Source organism: Sapajus apella, unplaced genomic scaffold (assembly GCF_009761245.1).
Source record: "Sapajus apella isolate SASKATOON/1434 unplaced genomic scaffold, GSC_monkey_1.0 scaffold76, whole genome shotgun sequence".
In the NCBI taxonomy this organism is placed as follows: domain Eukaryota; kingdom Metazoa; phylum Chordata; class Mammalia; order Primates; family Cebidae; genus Sapajus; species Sapajus apella.
This window is the reverse complement of record NW_022437016.1, coordinates 2,242,019-2,262,137: the sequence shown is the minus strand read 5'-3', so window position 1 is coordinate 2,262,137 and position 20,119 is coordinate 2,242,019. Positions and strand designations below refer to the sequence as shown.

Below are 20,119 nucleotides of genomic sequence, written 5' to 3'. Positions count from 1 at the left end.
GGAAATGTAGAAAGGACCGATAGGAAAATGTGGTCATGCATCCTTAGATTATCGAGCCTGTGCACTCCTGAGCTGCACTGAGTACAAAAGAGCTCTCCTTGGTGCTAATGTACCATCATGGCCCAGGTTGCTATGGGAATCTAATCCCCATTTGTCTGGCAGCTAGACTTATAGACTCAGATACTTGAACTGGAGGAGACATTACTGATTATTAAGTCTGGTGGTTTAAAAATACTCTGAAGCCATAGAACCTCTTCCTACCACCTCCACAAAATCTTGTGTAAAGCTTCAATACATGTGTAAAGACATACAGCAAATTAAGTGGCAAAACTGGGAATCAGATCTTAGTTCAAACCGATTTAAAGTCCGTGCTCTTAACCTTTGTGTCAGACTGTCCCTGCTGACATAGCAGTTGCTTATGGAACTCCTGCTGTATGTCAGGACTGCTGGAAAATCAGAGCAGCAATGGTCCCTATCCTCATGGAGTCCACTAGTAAATCAGGAAAAGGAACTTAGCAATACAAACCAATGCATGGGCTAAATGTTTAACAGAGTTGAGAAATGTTCATTCAGGTCTGGAGAAAGCTGGCCAATATTGTTTCTTAAATAATGCAAGGGGCATGGGTGGAGAAGTAGGAAATTGTCCGAGAAGGGATGGGAACAGGGGCCCCTTTTTTCTGTTTGCTCTCTGCTTCCCAGGGAGTTCCCCAATGGAAACTCTTACATTGCAGGTCTACTTTCAGCTTGGGCCAAGGCCTCTGGCTTCCTGTCAGCAAAAGCTTTGTGGTTCCGCCTGTGGAGCTGTCCATCAACCCCCTGGCCAGCTGCAAGACCGATGTGCTCGTCACGGAAGACCCTGCAGATGTCAGGTAGGGAATCGTCTCCAGTACTCTGCACCAAGGATTTCTTAAAGCCTTGGAAGTCCACCTGTTGGAGGACCACAGGAACTCCTGAGGACTGTTCATCATGTTGAAGTAGGCAGCTATTTAGTTGATGTAAAGAACACTTTCAGATACGCCGTGTTCCTAAACTCCTGTGTCTCAATGCCTTACGTTTCAACACTATCGCTTTCCATTTAGGCTTATATTAAATATAAGAGAGGCTGATGCATTATCTAGCTCATCACAGGATCACTAACGATCTTATCTTTACTTAACAGTATATTGGAGGGTCACAAAGGCAAAAGTTTAGAAAATTGGATGCTTTCTGTTTTAGTCTATGGGATGTACTTTGGGGTAATTTATGAATTTTAAATGCCCAGGCTAATGGCCAGGTGTGGTGACTCAAGCCTGTACTCCCAGCACTTTGGGAAGCTGAGGCGGGTGTATCACTTGAGGTGAGGAGTTCGAGACCAGCCTGGCCAACATGGTGAAACCTGGTCTCTACTTAAAATACAAAAATTAGTCAGATGTGATGGCACAAACCTGTAAATCCAACTACACAGAAGGATGAGGCTAGAGAAACACTTGAACCTGGGAGGCGGAGGTTGCTGTGAGCGGAGATTGAGCCACTGCACTCCAGCCTGGGCTACAGAGTGAGACTCCATCTCAAAAAACAAAACAAAACAAATGTCCAGGCTACATCTTTTGTACTTAACTTATAAAAACATGGAGACTACATTTCACTTTACATTACCCTGCAGCTTGTAGGTAATTTCATCATAGACTTACTCTACTGCATACTAATTAGGTGCCCCATTATGGCGCACTTCTCAAGGTCAAGGAAAAATAACTTATTTAGTTTTTTCATCCCCAGTTCCTAGTACATATTGGACATCTATTAAATGTTTATTGATTTAATTAAGTCTGTGGTCTTAGATCTGGTCTTAGCCCTGGTCATGGAGCTTTCTAGTAGAAGGTTTATTTCACCCAATGTGATTAGGGGAAGCATTCTAGAAATGTTGATGTTACCAACAATAGACTCTAGTTTTACTTCTAAAACTGGCTTGTACACAACTTATTGGCTCGTGAACAAAAATTAAATCATGTCCCCAGCCCTCCCACAACTAGCGGTGACTGTTTTTCAACAGCTCCATAGTTGCCTTTGGGCCATTCTAAATCAAGATGTTATCAGTGATTCTATGGCATCTTGATAGAAAGCTTCTAGAACCCAACTCTCCTACTTTGAGATGTTTTTACTCTCACCTTATCAGCTTTCACTGGGAGAGATGAACTTAACATGCTTTTGTAGGTTATTAGCATTTCCCAAAAGAAGATGTTTTAAAAAGAATAGATTTATAAAGAGATGGCATTTAGGAAATGAAATAGTAATTACTAGGAACTAAAATATCTTCACACACACACACACACACACACACACACACACACACACACACACACACACTTTCACATACTGATTCATAGATATTTACCATTGTTTTCATTTTTGATAGAATTGAGTATAAGAGGTTTTAATAAAGCATGTGTAAGGCCTCTCTGCATAACATATTTTAAAGGTGAAGAAAGGACCATCTGGTTTGAAAGACTATTGTCAAAGAGACACAGTTACCTTGTTTGAAATCAGCCAAAAAGAAAGTCTTGATTAGCTTTCCTCGTAGTTCTGTCCTCTTGACGTTGCATTTATGATTTCAATGAAGATTCAGATGATACAGCTCTCAGACTGGCTGATGGTAGCACTCCCTCTGGAATTGGATAGGGCTGGTTTAGAATCCCATCTCTACCAAGTATGAACTATGTGATCACAGCGGCCAAGTTTAATTCTCTAAGTTTTCATTTATTTGTCTGCAAAATGGGGATAATAACAGTGCCTTCCTCACAGAAGGTAACAATAATAATAGTTCATATCCATTGATCATTTTCTAAGTGCTGAATACTTCACTTATATTATCTTATTACATTCTTACATCAGCCCCATGAGGTGATGCTCATTTTTCAGATTCAAAAATAAATAAACAAACCTGAGGCATAGAGGCAATTCCTTCACTAGTCAGACAGAAAGCCACATTTCAATATCTGATCTGCAATAGGGGATAAAAGATTGCAATCATCACCATTTGAGAGAATCTACACTATGTAGATTGAGTTTTCCAAGCTGCACTAATAAACCTTGTTTGACATGACATCGCCCAGGCAAGCATATCATGGGCATTTAAGGAATTAATAAGTTCCAGTCAGATGATATGTTAGAAATTTAATAAATAATAGATCATAATTATAGATAGCCGGTAATACTTCCCTGGAATCACAACAGAGAGATTAGAGGAAAGACTACGTGGAAAAGCAGAGTCAAAGGGAAATGGAAGGTCAGCATTACAGTAGGATTGGAAAGGCAAACTTGAACTTGCCTTGCAAGTTGATACTTTGATTTTTAATCTGTGATAAATTCTTGGACAAGTGTGAGCTCTCACAATACAGTAGGCAGAACAACTTAGTAGTTAAATGTACAGGCTGTGACTTACCGAGGCAGCTAAATTTAAAACAACTAATGATAACAAATGTCAGGAAGGATATGGAATAACTGTAGCTCTCATGTTTTGATAGTGAGAATATAACTAGGTATGACCAGTATGTAAACCTGTGGAGCAGTATCTACTAAAATTGGAGGTATATATATCCTATAGCCTATCAGTTTCACCCATAAGAATATGTATAACAGAAATATGTATATGTGTACCACAAGTAGGACTTACAAAAATATGAATAGAAGCACTCATTTGTACTGCTAGAAAGCTAGAAAAAAACCCACAAATATCCATCAGCAAAAAAATAGGTAAATTATGAAATAATCACACAGTGGAATACCATTAACAATGAATATGAAAGAACATAGTAACCACACATAGCCCCTTGGATGAATCTAACAAATATGATATTGAATTTTGGAAACCTGACACAAAATAATATTATGTTTATATAAAAACAGAAAAATCTAGTTTTGTTAGTTAGTAAAAACCTAATTTATGATGGTAGAAGAAAGGCTAGGGATTAATTCTGGGTGATGGAGAGGATGGTGTCGTGGGGAAATAATGAGTGGGCTCATATGATGCTGATACCGTTTGATTTATTGTTATGGGTGGTGGTTACATGAGTGTTTTAACTCGGTGAAAATTCACTGAGCTTCACACTTTTCTCTATGTATGCTATATTTTGATTAAACATAAAGTTTATTGTCTAAGGGCATAGTCTGTGGAACTCAAGCACACTGCCTGAGTGCCTATCTTAGCTCCATCATTTGTTTACTGCAGGAGCTTTTCTGGAGTTGTGGTTTCCCCTTGAGAATAATGGGAATAAAATCTCACATCATATATGGAGTGATGAAGATTAAGTGACATATTACATGTAAAGCAGTGAGTTTGCTCCATGGTGAACTCTTTAGAAGCCTTCGTTATCATGCTCATTATAACATAGTGGTTTTTGTTCTCTTTATCTTTTCATTATTTTCTCGTGCTTTTGCTGAAAGGCTACATACAAACTATGGTGCATCTTAAAATCAATAGTTGCTCAGTATTGAGGATTAATGTTAACCCCTTTGTCATGGGCTTTGGGGAAGACTTAAATGAGTCTATAAATTCTAGTCAGTGTGCTAGGTCTGTGGCTTTATGTACATGGACATGGTTACAGAATGAATGAAGAGTCACATGTGTGGTAAACATAGAGTGCCCTAGAGGATTGAAACGGGTTGGAAAAGAAATAAGACGTATCTGACTGAGGGAGTTAGACAAACATTTTCAAGAGAGGGAACATTGACAATTAACCAAGAAATATGGATAAGCTGGTTTTGTGGAATCTACGGTGAGGGGGGAGGCTTTCAAGTGTGAGAGGTTGAAGGACAAAAGAAAACTCTCACCTGGACAGCTCCCATTCTCCAGCCTATCCTAGCAGGAAGCTTCTGGGAATGAGATTTTTAGCATTTGAGACACTAATGATGCCAGCTACAAAGGTGGAAGAGCAAATCTCTATCTGAATTGCATACAGATACATTTTAATTCTGAAAACTCTTAGCTGGACCCCTCCTGTGTACCAGATACTGTGCCAGGTACCGTAGGAATACAGAGATGAATATAGCCCACCTCTGCTTTCAGGAGTCTCATGGCATAGGAAGAAGCATGGAACAAGAGGCTGACTTGAGAGATGGAATAAAAGATGCTTGTGGAGAGAGAAGGATGGCAAACAACACTTATTACTGCACACTGGGCCTCCTTCACAATTTCACCTGGAGTAGGTTCTTCTTATAAGAGAAATGTGAGAATAGCTATTATAGTTGGAATAATAATCACCCACAAAGCTTAGCTTTTGGAGCCCCTCAGTCATTTTTCTGTGATCTCAAATCAATGAAAATGAAATGGTGATACACTGTTAATTCCTGAACAACGTTGAAAGAATAATGGGATATCAGGCTGCAAGCTGGCTTTGCTCACTTGGTGATGGTTTCAACATTGAATTAGTTCTGAATAGAATTAGGAATGTCTCCTTGTCCTTTTGGCCTTTCAATTCCAAGTGTTGAGAGAATTTACTGAACACCTACTATATATTTTTTTTTTTTGAGACGGAGTTTCACTCATGTTACCCAGGCTGGAGTGCAATGGCGCGATCTCGGCTCACTGCAACCTCCGCCTCCCGGGTTCAAGCAATTCTCCTGCCTCAGCCTCCTGAGTAGCCGGGATTACAGGCACGTGCCACCATGCCCAGCTAATTTTTTTTTTTTTTGTATTTTTAGTAGAGACAGGGTTTCACCATGTTGACCAAGATGGTCTCGATCTCTTGACCTCGTGATCCACCCACCTCGGCCTCCCAAAGTGCTGAGATTACAGGCTTGAGCCACCGCGCCCGGCCACACACCTACTATATTTTAAGCTATGTAATAGAGCTACAAAAATAATAAAACAGATTTCAGCGCATTAAATAAGTCAAAATTGCAAACAAAAGATGTCATACTTTGTGACAGTTGAAAAAGATAGAGGGAAAGTTCAAGGCAGGAAAAAGACACAAAGTCAGAGGTGGTCAAACCCACCTGGAGGTTAAAAGAAAGGACTCACAGCTTCTGTGCCGAGTTTTGAAGTATTAGCAGGAAATCACTAGTTCACTGGTTTTCAAAGTGTATTGTCTGGATTAGTAGCATTAGCATGACCTGGAAATTTATTGGAAATGTAAATTCTCATATCTAGTGTAGACTGATAATGATTCCCAAAGGTATCATCAGATCCTAACTCCTAGAACCTGTAAATATTAGGTAATTTGAAAAAGGGGTCTTTGTAGATGTTATGCAGAATTTTAACATAGGTTGATTATTCTGAATTATCTGGGCAGGTCTGAAACACCATAATGAGTGCCCTTATAAGAGGGAAGCACAGTGAGACTTGACTTGGCCAATGCTGAGGCAATTGCAAGATGGAGTTAGAGACTGAAGTGAGGCACAAGCCACATAATGCCAGCTGCCACCAGAAGCTGAAAGAGGCAAAGAAAAGATTGTTCCCCAGAGGCTCCAGAGGGAGAACCACCTTGCTGACACCTTGATTTTGGCCCAGGGATACTGATTTCACATTTCTGGTTGTTTGAAGCTACCCCGGTTTGTGATGATTTGTTGCAGCAGCCACAGAAACTATGTAATAATACACCTACTAGATAAGGTATTTTGAAGGTGGGCCCAGAATTCTGGTTTAAACCGTCCTCAGGTGATTCTAATGCTCACTGAAGTTTGAGTACAAATGCACTCGGCAGCAAAACAAGGAATGGATCACCTGGCTTAAGGAGAAAACAAAAGATATGAGGGCTTGAAAACTCCAGAGTGGCAATGGCTTTTGGCATAGTAAGGCTTATATGCTCCCAAATGTTGAGACTCACTATTCCTGTTTCTTTTTGTCCCTGTTCTCTGAGTTTCTTTGGTATACTCTGTTTTTCTTTTTCAGGCACACTCTCACTGACCTCTCCAGGCCTGCAAGCTCAATTAAGCATTACCAGAGTAACAAGACACCCTCTTTCCCAATGGTTTATGCAGAAGTCCCGGCACTGAGGAATGACAATAATCACACATCTTTAGGTGGCACCTGTTCCGAGTGATTTACTGAAATAAGTTCATTTAATCTTCACTCATTATTAGCTCCATTCATGCATGAGGAAACTGAGGCACAGAGAGGATTATGTACCTTGCCCAAGGTCACACAGCCAGTAAGTAATAGAACCAGGTTGTGAATCCTGAGATTCTGACTCCGGAGTCCATGTTCCTCACCTCTAAGCTATGATGCCTCTCTTTGACCTATTTTGGGATCTTTGCCAGTATCCCACGTCAATCTCTCAAGAGAAAAAGTGCTCTAAGTATCCAGACGTGGGTCACCAACTTACCCTTGAAACCAGCTTGAATGAAGGGCACCTCAGCCACCTGGATTGAGATTACAGGTAGAATAGTTCCCCAGTGAAAAATCAGGGCAGGCAGCAAATAGATGTTAGATAAGAAAACCTCAGAGATGTTTTATTCATGGGCAAGGCACAGGGCCTTGAAGTGGCAAAGTGGCATGCCTAAGGAGGAACTTTTTTTTTTTTTGAGACAGAGTCTCACTGTCACTTAGCCTGGAGTGCAGCAGTGCCATTTCAGCTCCGTGCAACCTCCACCTCCCAAGTTCAAGCTATTCTTTTGCCTCGCCCTCCACAGTAGCTGAGATTACAGGCACGTACCACCACACCTGGCACACCTGGCTAATTGTTGTACTTTTAGTAGAAATGGGGTTTCACCATGTTTGCCAGGCTGGTTTCAAACTCCTGACCTCAAGTGATCTGCCCATTTCAGCCTCCCATACTGCTGGGATTACAGGCATGAGCCACCGTGCCTGGTCAATAGGAAATTCCAGTTCAGTTTGGTGGTAGTGTTGTGCCAAGGGACGCATGGCAATGAATGAAGGGAGTGAAGGACAGCAGACAGAACATGCACACTCATTTCTTTCCTCTTCTCTCTCTTTTTTCAGCTGTTAACCACCCAGACTAGGAGAGTCAGCAAAAACTCTAGGGGCATTTGAGGGTAGTATATTCATTCACTGCTCCAGGGTCCCCAGCAGATATTCCAGTGTAACTGCTCCAGATACTGGAATCTGGCTTCAGACTAGACAGTACCCCTAGTCAGATACAGTACATTCTGGAAATATTGGCCATACATCTCCAGGTGCAATCCTCAACAAATGCACACCAGGTAATTCTCTGTGTAATGAACATTGTGGTAGGCTCTAGAAGTAGAAAAAACAGAAAGAGAAGAAGGAGTAGGAAAGAGTGTACAATTAACTTGAGCCAAGTTTGTTTACTTCTTTGAACCTCAATGTGAGAACCAGGAAGATGGAGATGAGTGTGTTTCCTCATATGGTAGTTAGTAGGATGGCATAATGTGTATAGGGTTACTAGTGCAGTATATGACATGTAACTGGTGTTCAATGAATGAGAAGTTTTAGAAGTAGCAGGAGTTGTAGAATTGTAGTACAGTTAAGGAAGCAACCATATGATATAGTGTGATAAGTAATTAAAAGATGTAGTTCATGATACAGAGCAGCATAAAGAAGGGATGTCTGGCTCCTTGCTGTGGACCACATTGTGCATCGATGGCAGGAGCATCCATGGAAGAAAGGAGGGTCACGGCAGCAGGACACGTGGAGCAGGCAGGAGTTGGGGTCAGCCACTCAATGCATTGCATGGGGGCACTTGGCTTGCCAAGGATCCAGGCAGCAGAGTCCTGGGGGAGGGCCCTTGATACAGGTCTCATGTCATTTGGTATTTAAGATATCTGTCTCCTTTTGGAGCTGAGCAAAACTGACTTCTTGCCTTTGCAGCTCTCACAAGCTTTCATTAATGAGTGCATGTGTGTATATGTGTCCGTGTGTGTACACATCGTAAGCAACCTAGAAGTATGCTTTCCTTTTCGGGGGGGATGCTGATACACGGGTGGCTTTTTCAGGTAGAATCTCAAGTCCATCATGCTTCCTCCAAACTTTTCCTTTTCTCAGCTGTTAGTCACACACATATTCCTTTCCCAAAGGGCAACAGAACTTCAATAGGGACCCCACTTACCTGCTTGAAACACAGAAGAGGTATTGGGGCAAGTGAATAGCATGGATTCTCGAGCCAAGCTGCTTAGGCTCAAATCCCAGCTTCACCACTGACTAGCTGACCTCGGGTAAGGTAAACTTTCTGAGCCTCAGTTTCCTATCTGAATGATAACGAACGCTCTGTCTTTGAATGTTTTTTCAGAATGGAACGAGATAACACATTTAAACTTTTAGCCCTATAGTCATCAATAATAATGACTAGCATTTATTGATCACTTGCTTTGTGTCAATCTCTAAGGGCTGTATTAATTCTGACTCCTCACAACAACTCAGTGATGTAGTTATTGTTATTTGCAGATGAGGAAACTGAGGCACAGTGATGTTAAGTCATTCATGTAATGTCACGTGGGTAGTATGTGGCAGAATCAGGATTTCAACGCAGGCTGTTTTATAAGTGTTCAGTAAATGTTGGCTGTTGTTGAAGAAGGGGCATTCTCTGTAAGATGAAGGAATAGGTTCACTGGACTTTATATCTTAGTCTTTGCTGAGCGTTTGATCTATTAAGTGTGTGTATTCTTTATGCAAGTATAAGATGAAATATTAAACGGTGAAGAGGAAAGACTTTGGGTAACTCACAGCTAGGTTCATGGAATATGGGCATTAGAATTTTCCTGGTACCTCCACATCCTTCTTTTTTTTTTTTCTTTTAAAGAAAATGAGGCCCCTCTGAGAAACATTACTATAAAGGCCATCACACTTCCTCCCAGATGAATCTACTCTATGCCCTCCACTCTTTTTCAGCCCCACTGCCTGTCATTCAGCCAGTAAGCCTGGAGACATATATATTTTTCCCCATTTTAGATTAGCGATTATAATAAAAGTGGAGTCTATTAGGATGAGTTTCTGCCCAGGCTCAGGCTCAGTAAATCTCTTCAAACATTGTTCAGCACCAAATTTCTGTTAAGTCTTTGCCACAGGGGAGACTGTAGCATGCACCAACTGTCAGCTCGGGTAGAGGGCTCAAGACACAGCCTCTGCTAAATGAAGCACAAATAGAGACTTTGGAATATAAATATTGAAGTGACCCAGGCTGGATAAAGGGGAACCAGTTAGCAAAGCTTCTATCTTACATGCAGGAGGTGCTAAATTATTAAAACTTTAATAAATGTAATAATAAATATTTGATGTTGAATTATAGAAAGCTTTGCAGATACAGTGAAACTGAGAAATGAGTTGTTATATCTGCATTAGAAGTTAAACACTTTAAAGAGGGGACTTCTGATGTTGAGACAGGTCTGCAGATCTTTAGATTAAAAAGAGAGACACATGAAAGTATAATTTTTGGCATGTATACTGTGCTGGGGGTCAGGATACCTGGGTTTGAAGCCTGACCCCAAACTGGAGACAGCAATAAGTAGCATTTTGGGCAGAGGCCTCCCGCTCAGCTTCCTGTAAGTGATCTTTACAGCCATCTTCTGATGTTGAAGCTATTTTTATCTCCCATTTACCAGATGAGGAAGCTGACTTTCTAAGGCCTTAGGCAGCATAGATGGCAAAGGGATGAATTAGAATTTGAACATAGACTTCTGACCTCGAGACCCCATCTATCCACTCATTCATCATGCCATGGCACCTGCCTCACTTGCTGCATGGAAGCCCTTTCTGCTCTGTATGAATCAGGATGGTGTGGGTTTCAGGGGACAGAGACCCAATTCAAGTTAGCTTGGTGACAACTATATTAGGATGACATCATGGGAAGGGCAAGAGACCAGCTCAGCCACAGGGATGAGGAAGGTTAATGGAGTCAGATGATATTAGGATTCTGTTTTTCCTCTCTACATCCTTCCATGGTGGCTTCACTCTCTTCTATCGCATAACCACTTTCTTTCCATACTCCCCATCTTGTCGTGACAGGGGTGTGACAATCATGACCCCCCAAGCTCTTTGTGACTCTTACCATCAGGGATAAATACTTCTCTCCCCTGAATCTCCTTTTGAAAAATCCTAGAGAAGTCTGTCACATGCTAGGAGTCCAACCCTAGCTTAGTCATCTATCATTAGAGGACAGGGTCACAAAATACAGAAACAGTCATGGAAATAATTGAGAGGACCATGAACTGCAAGTCTACTCCAACCCCATGTCTTCAAAATTCTCCCTGCATTTTGAAGTTTAGTGATGTAACAGGTTAGACTCAATCAAAGATGGCGGCTATTAAGCAGCCTACGTGCCAGCTCAGATACATGGTTAGGGGCTGCCTAGGTTATTATGCTGGGAAGGTTTCTGAGACTACAAACAGACTCAGCTGGGAAAAGTGTCATGATGAACTCATTTGCCCACCCTCAGTGTTGGATGAGGAGTTGTAACAGAAGGGTCAGGTGTTTGCCGTCTCTGAACATGATGGTATTTAGAAGTCCTCCCTATTTCCTGTGTCATGACCTGTTTGTGTTCCCCTACAAAATGAAGAGATAACTTTGGCTGCTGAGACATGAGAGAAGGGACAGTCATGTGAATGGAGGTGTTGAGGATGAATTTGAAATGGAGCTGTCTTATCCACATGTTTCCATCCATCTATGTTATCTCAGAGGATATATTTGGATAATCTTATCTTGGTGCCAATACATTTCCTGAAATAAATTTCTGGCTTGTAGCAGAGTGAAGGCCTCCATGTAGATGCTTCCTAGATACTGTCTGGCACTATGATTGTCACTTATATTTAAAAGGGAGCTCTCTAAGCTGTAAACAAACTACCCACATCACAAGGCCCTTGAATTGTGTCCTACAGTTTCAAAGGCTTGTTGAAACAATTATAAACTCATAGGCTGGAAGGGACCTTCTGACACATGTATTTTATCCTCTGCCATTGCATGGACAGTCCTGAGTGATAGAATATAATGTCTGCTGATAGATGTCTCATTGCCCCCTGCTTTGTTGCCTGCCATGGTCTCACAGTGTTTCCTGGAAAGCTTCACTGTCTCATCTAAACAGGCCATACTTTCGATTATGCAGACAGCAGCTAAGGGACAGTGATCATCAAGATAAGCTAAGATGAGCAATCATTCTGCCTTTTAAGGCCCACTCATTGCAGCTTACAACCATGTTTCCCTTAGCATATCTTACTCTACCCGACAGGCATCAACCCCCCAGTAGTCACATGCTCAGCTCAAGCATACACATGCATGTGCGCACACACACACACACCAAGGCAGTCTAGTCAGAAAGATGAGTAGGATATGTCAATGAATAATTAATTGATCTGTACCTTAGGTTTAACTCCTTTCCCTCTCACCAAACAAGGAGACTTATATCAAAGAGGATCTCAGCAAGAAACAGGTGGCACGCTCAAGCTTGGAGAGATTTAAAAGGGAGCTATGCACAAAATTGAGGGAAAGTTCCAGAAAAGCAACAAGAGCTCTGCTGTGCCCTGTGGCTAGTGTCTGGGTCAAGGTGAGAGTAAAGTTGCAAGAACATGGAGAGAGAATTCCACAGAGCTGTGGCCTTTAATCAAGGGATACAAACGGCTCATGGTGACTCTGCAAGAAAAGAGCCCAGCTGCGGGGGCTGAGAGGAGCATCACTGGCAGAGAGTCAGGCAAGGTCTGACGACACCTCCCCTCCTCCAAAGTGAGCCAGAGACACCCTGCCTTCCCTGGCTGTGACAGATTTTGAACATTAAAAAAAAGTTTACAATCCCAGCCAGGCAGGCATAAATCACAGCGTCTCTGTGCAGCACCAGCAGACATGACTTATGGCCCCATCGCCATGGCAACGGGAGCGCAGCCGGCACGCGCACAAAAGCGCTGCTCGCGCCTGACAGGCCTTTGCGCGGCCCTGATGGAGAGGCAAGTGTTCTGGAGAACGGATGTATTCTCCGGAACCCGCTGCCCATTTGCCTTCATTCTGCACCTGAGCGAGGCCCTTGCTCTTTCTCTCTTCACCCCATCCCCAGCCAACAGGCTGGTTTCCTTGCTGTCTTCTGCGTGGAAAGGTGTTTTCTTCATCTTTTAAACCGTTCTCCAAAGGTGTACAGAAAAGACCCCAATTAAAGCTTGTAAAGACCTGCAGTGGGTCGCCCTGCCTGTTCTGAGCTGGGAGTTATGGTGACAACTTCCAGTGTTGAGTATCTGCACATGTGGACCCTCTGCAGATATTTCTTCCATACCTTTGGCAAATAGTCTCCTTAGATGTTCTTCCTGCCTCCCTAACCCCTGACTTTCAGGTCATCCTCCACGAGCCACTGGAGTGGAGTCCTCTAAACTGCGAACGTTGCTCTGCTTGCTATTGCTTTGAGGATAGAGCCCACACTTATCAGTGTGACACTCATAGCCCTTGGGGACTCAGCCCTGCTTCTCTCTCCAGTCACATCCCCGTGCTCCATTCTGGAGGTTCCAGCCTTCTTGAGTGCTTTTAATTCATCATACCTCTTGTTCCTTCTGCCTAGAACACAAACAACACCTGCCTCTTCATCGGGTTCCATTTTACTCATCCATCAGGACTTGGCATATGTCACCTCCTCCAGGAAGCCTTATCTGATCTCACACATCCAGTGTAGAAGCCCTTTCTTCTTTGTCCTCATGTTCTGCCATCTCCCAGTGGTCGCACTCACCCTCTCTACACAGTGCTGCTCTGTCTCAGTGCTGCTGTGTCTGCCGATCCCCAACTTCACTGCCTTGGTTGGTTACCATTTCATCTCTCCGGGCCTTGCTATCATCTCCTCACTGCACTTCCTGCCTTCTCTCTTGCCACCCTCAAGTTGAGGCCCCACGGAACAGTCATGAGATCGTTTTTTTTCAGCACAAAAGCTGTCATATCATTTCCTTGGTTGAACCCATTTCATGGTCTTTCCTTGCCTTTGTAATCAGTCCAAACTCCTCGCATGCTCCCTGCTTGCACCTGCTGCCTGCATCCTGCGTCGTACTCTCTGCTGGCCAGCTGACCCTGGCTTATTTCTAGGTATCTTGTATGTTTGCTTGTCTCTAGGCCTATTGTGATTCTAGAACATCTACTCCCGCTGCCATGCCCACTAATTTTCAGTGACTAGAGCTACTCCTACTCATCTTTCTGGCCTCAGTTTAAACATCTCTTCTTCCAAGAGATCAGATCTCGGCTCTTTAGGTTAGTTTAGGTGAGTGGCTCTCAAACATGGCTACATTCGTATAACCTGATGAACTCTTAAAAATCACAGATGTGTCCATGTGCACGTCTGTAATTTTTAAGAGTTCATCAGGTTATACGAATGTAGCCATGTGGGGGAAAATAGGGGAGGGACGGTGGGGGGTGGGGAGCTGGGGAGAGATAGCAAGGGGAGAAATGCCAGATGTAGGTGATGGGGAGGAAGGCAGCATATCACACTGCCACGTGTGTACCTATGCAACAATTTTGCATGTTCTTCACATGTACCCCAAAACCTAAAATGCAATAAAATAAATAAATGGGGGAAAAAAATCACAGATGTGGCTGGGCGCAGTGGTCCACACCTGTAATTCCAGCACTTTGGGAGGCCAAGATGGGTGGATCGTGAGGTCAGGAGTTTGAGGCCAGCATGGCCAATGGTGAAATCCTGTCTCTACTAAAAACACAAAAATTAGCCAGACCTGGTGGTGGACACCTGTAATTCCAACTGGAGAGATTTGGAGGCCAAGGCAGGAGAATCACTTGAACCCTGGAGGTGGAAGTTGCAATGAGCCGAGATTGCACTATTGCACCCTAGCCTGGGTAATAGAGTGAGACACCATCTCAAAAAAATATTGATGCATTCCTGACCTAGTGGGAAATTTTAAGAGTAGCAGAATATTCACATGGCCTCAAAGTATCTCCCTACAAGCATCCTATTAATTGCAAAGTAAAAATAATAGCCTTACAATGGAGAAGCCTGGCCAGTGCCACCTTCACCAAAGTTAACATCACAAATCATCATCACATGCTTCCTGCACTGAGAAAGCCACAACATCATGTCTTGGGTGTTCTTGTCAAAAATACGTAACCTAAACCTTGTGATGAAGAAACATGAAACAGACCCAGATTGAGAGGCACTGTACAAAATGACTGACCTATATCCTTGGGAACATCAAGCCCATGAGAGCGAAGCAGGCTGAAAGCCTTTTGAAATTAAAAGATTCAAAGAGACAACTGAGTGCAACACATGGGCTGGAATTTTCTTTGGCTATAAAAACATTAGTGGAACACTTGAAGAAATGTATGGATTAGGTAATAGTACTGTATTAATAACAATCTCCTAATGTCAGTAATTATATTAGAGTTATAAAATAAAATATCTTAGTATTTGGAGTAATGTGCCTCCAAAGTATTTAAGAAAATAAAAAACATTGTGTCTTTACCTTATTCCCAGTTCAGAAAAAGAAAAAAGTGTGTGTGTGTGTAAAAACATACACACACGTATGTACATGCATTCCTAGAGAAAAAGAGATTGAGACAAAGTAGCAGGGAAAAAAAGAAGAAAAATTGGGATGTATGAGTCTTCCAGCTTTCAAGATTATTTGACTATCTGGGTTCCTTGTATTTTTATATGAATTTTGGAATGAGCTTCTCAATTTTTGAAAAAAAAAATTCACTGGGAATCTGATAGGGACTGCATTGAAGCAGCAGATCAGTGTGGGGGCTGTTGCCATCTTAACAATGTTAAATCTTTCAACCCATGAACATAGAATGTCTTTCCATCTATTTAGATCTTAATTTCTATTAGCGTTGTTTTGTAGCTCTTAGTGGAGAAGTCTTACACTTACTTTGTTAACTGTATTTCTGAATCTAAGTATTTTATTCTTTTTGATGCTACAGTAAATGAAATTGTTTTTCCAATTTTATTTTTGGTTTGTTCATTGCTAGTGTGGAGAAATACAATTGACTTTTATGCACTGACCTCATATCCTGCAATCTTGCCAAGGTCATTTATTAATTCTAATTGTGTGTGTATGTATGTGTGTGTGTTCCTTGGGGTTTTGTATATGCAAAATCATGCAATGAATAGCGATAGTTTTATTGCTTTTCCAATCTGGATGTCTTCTGTTTCTTTTTCTTGCCTAATTTCCGTGACTAAACCCTCCAGTACAATGCTGAGAGAAGTGGCAATATTTTATATTAAATTTTACAACTGTTCTGTAAGTTTAATATTATGTTTAAATAAAAAGTTAAATATTTATTTATATAAATATATATATGCGCCAAAGGGCCTGCCCCAAGAGTTCTGATTCGTTGGTCTGTGGTGGTACTAAAGGCAGTGGCATTTTTTAAAGCTCTCAGTTGGCTCTACTGAACAGCCCATGTGGGCAAATTCTAGACAAACCTCTCTAGAAAGAGTCTTCTGCCCTTCTCCATCATAGTATGTTGACTGTAGTTTCTTGTTTAGTTTTCCAATTAAGCTGAAACTTCTTCATGAGAGTTTGGCTTCACAGAGATGACTTATTTCTCTTGCTCACTATATCCACAAAAATGGTGCCTGGTACACAGTACACTGAAAAACAAATAAATGACATTTGTAGCTCTCACAACAACCCCCTGAGGTTTTTAACACTGGCCCCATTTTATAGAAGAAAAAATAAAGCCCTGAAAGGTGAAACACCTTGCTACAACCACACCGTCAGATGCTAGAGCAGCAGGCAGTTCAAATCCTTGCAGGAGGAAGATCCAAAGCTGTTATTTTTTTCCACTTCTAGCAGGGTCTCAACCACACGGTGCTTCTTCTGGGCCAGAGCCCTGCTCAGAAGACACAAATCAAGGTTTGCTATGATACTGACAATCATTCACTCGTTAGAGTGGTAAATCGGATCTGCTAGCTCCTTACTTAGTCCCTTTAAACAGCTAAGCCAATGGCTATGCAATATTTTTAGTCACAACGTATTTGATCTCATTTACCATTTCTGCTCGCAAATTCACAAGCCCCTGGTTGCTTCCAGCTGACAGTTCGTACCAGTCCATCTGGGACTCTTTAGAGGCTTTCTCTTCATCATACTGAGAACAATTGTTTCCATTTCATGAGCACTTATTATGAACCAAGGACTGGGCCAAATGCTTTGTGGGCATCAACTCATTTCATTGACTCCTCAGTCTTCATTAACACTTTATATTCTTATGTTGTTGCAAAGGAAGAAGCTGTGGTTTGTTCCCAGAACCCAAGCCACTTGGCCAAGGTCACAAAGCTAATCAGAGAAAGAGCCAATATTTCAGTACAGCTTTACCTGACACCAGACTTTGAGTCCATATCCCTGTCATCTTATGCCTTCCCATTCTGCCAAAAGTGGGAGGCATGAGGTCTTGTCTCCATTTCAGAAATGTCAGTTCTTTCTCAGTTCTTCTTTGGCACACATAACCATTACTTGGAGGGCTTGTTAAACTGCAGATTGCTGGGCTCACCTCCAGGTTTTCTGGTTTAGTAGGTCTGGGTTGGGGCCTACAAATTTGAATGTCTAACAAGTTCCTAGGGAATGCCCATGCTGCTGATCAGTGGACCACACTTTGAAAGCCACTGCATTAGACTATTCACAGTGGTGGGTATGAAAAGACAATGAAAGAGGCTGATGGAAGCTAGCCGACCTGGAAACTTCCTCAGATATTTGCCAACTGTATCCCATGAGCCAATTTGGCCCATCACCTGCTTTTTTAATGAATAAAGTTTTATTGGAACATAGTTACATTCATTTGTTTACATATTATCAATGACTGATGTCTTGCTATAATGGCAAAGCTGAGTAGTTACAACAAAGTAATAGTAGTTACTTATGCCCCAGTAAGCCTAAAATATATTTACCATCTGGCCCTTTGCAAAAAAAGTTTGCCAAGCTTGATCTAGATTCCAGGGCATTGCTACTCAAAGTGTAGTCCTTGGACCAGCAGCATTGACATCTCTTGCTTATTTGAAATGTAGATTATCAGGCCCCAGTCTAGACAAACTAAATTAGAACCTGCATTTTAACAAGATCCGCAGGTGATTCATCTGCATATTCAATATTAGGAAGCATTTCTCCTTAATAACTCAGTAGCTGAGAACTTTGGGGTCAGAGAATTCTAGCTCTGCCATTCATTAACATTCTGGCCTGTAGTAAGTTGTATTCTCTTTCTAGTCTCACTTTTTGGACACATAATAGGAATAATGATGCTATATCATGGGATTGTTTTAAGAAATAAAATAAAATGAAACACCCGAATGCCAGCTCATGATGAGTTGAATAAAAGGTAGCTGCTATTATTAGAATCTCTGCTATTTTAAAAATAAGAACACCAAGTCCTTAAAAAAAATTTAAAACCAAGCAATATGTACCTCACTCAAGCTTACATAGTGGAGAGGTCAAGGGTATGAACTAGCATAAGTTTTTCTGCCTCTGAGACCATTGTATGACCCCTTCTACTCCGCTGGACTTGATGGACACATGACTGATGGAAACAGATTGAGCTACATCTCTGCCACTAATGAGCTAAATGACCTTGGACAAGTCTCTTATCTACTCTGAGTTTCCGTTTTTCTATCCAAGAATGTGAACAGCTAACCTGATCACATTGTTGAGGCTTTAAAACATCAAGGATCAAGTGTTGAGTATCTAACACAGGACCTGGCACTCAAGAGATGCTCAATACAAGGAACCCATTTTTTGTTGTTGTTGTTAAAAAAAAGAAAGAAATATTCCCTAGGCAGCAGCTACCCCAGAGGACAATGAAAACCTGTCAGTATTCTTGTTGGACAGCTGCCTGGTCTCTGTAACTCGGGTCCTAACCAGGAGCTAGAAAATTAACTTGGAAACTGAGAATGCAAAAATGAATGTCTCATTCTGGGTTCCTCTGGGTCTCCCTGCCCTCCTCTGAGCAGACTCTGGGCTCCAGCAACACCTGGTACCTGCAGAATTGTCAGGTATCTGGCTTGGCTAGGGTGTCTTAACAGCTTGCTCTCCAGCCAAAACAATTTACAGTGGAAAGAACAAGAGTTCAGAAGTCAAGCAGATACAGATTCAATTGTGACTCTAACACAACCTCTCTTTGTGGTTTCGGGTACCCCACTTAACCTTGCTAGGCTTCAGTTTCCTCATCAGTAAAATGTGATAATCATACCTTATTTTCAATTAAGTCAATGAACTGATTCACTGCTGCCGAACAACCTCAGCTAATAAATGCTGTTATTTGCCTCAGTGGGTTGGGGAGTTAAAATTGCAAACTGTGCTTTCTGTAACAGGCATTTGCAGATCTCTTCGGTCAGAGATGGAGAACTGGGAGTCTCCTCTACCCCTTCCTTTTATAATAGAGAAGCTGAGGAGAAGAAATGGCCTGGCCTGGCCCAAGGTCACACTGTGGGACAATGAGACAGGCCACCTGGATCCTTGTCAGAGGGTCTTTCATATTTTGTTAGGCTGCCTCTCAACAGCCCAGGTCAGCACAAATGTCCCTTGTTTTCAGAGTCACCGGTGGCTGAGCAGTAAGTAATCGGGCCCCTCCTCAGAGGCTGTAATCAAAGGCAGCCTTGAGCTTGGAGGAGCTCCAACGGCGATTGCTCAGCTAGCTGAGGCAGAGACTTGAGGCCAATATCAGCGGCCCTGGGCTCCTGACAGCAGGTGTGGATGATGAATGGGCAGCTTAACGTGATGGAGCAAATTGATCATTGCATCACCGACCACAACTTATTCATTTCTGCAAAGAGGGCAATTCATTACCCTGCATGTCACGCTGCCCGTGTCATTGCCAGAGATAAAAGCCCGAGGCCTCACAGCCTGTGCCTCTCATCACATCTCACCTCTTCTTAACGTGAGAGAAAGAATGCTAAAACTGAGAGCCAGATGCTCAAGGCTGCTCCAGGGCCCTTATTCTTGCCAGATTCTGGAGGTCATTTCTTCTTCACCAGGAAATGAACAGGAACGAATCCCAAGAGTTTCTAAGCCAATCAACAATAGCAAATGTGTTGCATCTTTGAAGCCAGTCTTATACTCTCTGGAGCATGGGGCTGAGAAGGATTCTGAGATTGCATGCAAGCTCAATAGAAGTGAACGCCAGAATTGATCAGTGATGTCTACAGTAGGTCTAGAGTAAGTAACAGATATATTCCATGCATAATTATTCAGAAACTCATGGTAGTGGTGGTTGGGCTATTTTATACAACTCTCAAATCATGTCAAGTGCTCATTAGCATTAAGAATAAACTAAGGCCCG

The 20,119-nt window shown here is 42.1% G+C and overlaps 1 protein-coding gene across 3 annotated transcripts in view; it reads left to right on the top strand.

Moving 5' to 3' along the window:
• Positions 1-20,119, top strand: part of ASTN2 (astrotactin 2) — a 948,324-nt gene that overhangs the window by 432,143 nt on the left and 496,062 nt on the right. For 2 of the 3 annotated variants that reach the window (XM_032251601.1, XM_032251599.1), the window contains one exon: positions 732-869. In XM_032251601.1, coding sequence (XP_032107492.1) covers positions 732-869 — 138 coding nt within the window. The remainder of the gene's footprint in view (positions 1-731; positions 870-20,119) is intronic. The other variant, XM_032251600.1, reaches the window with a different exon arrangement.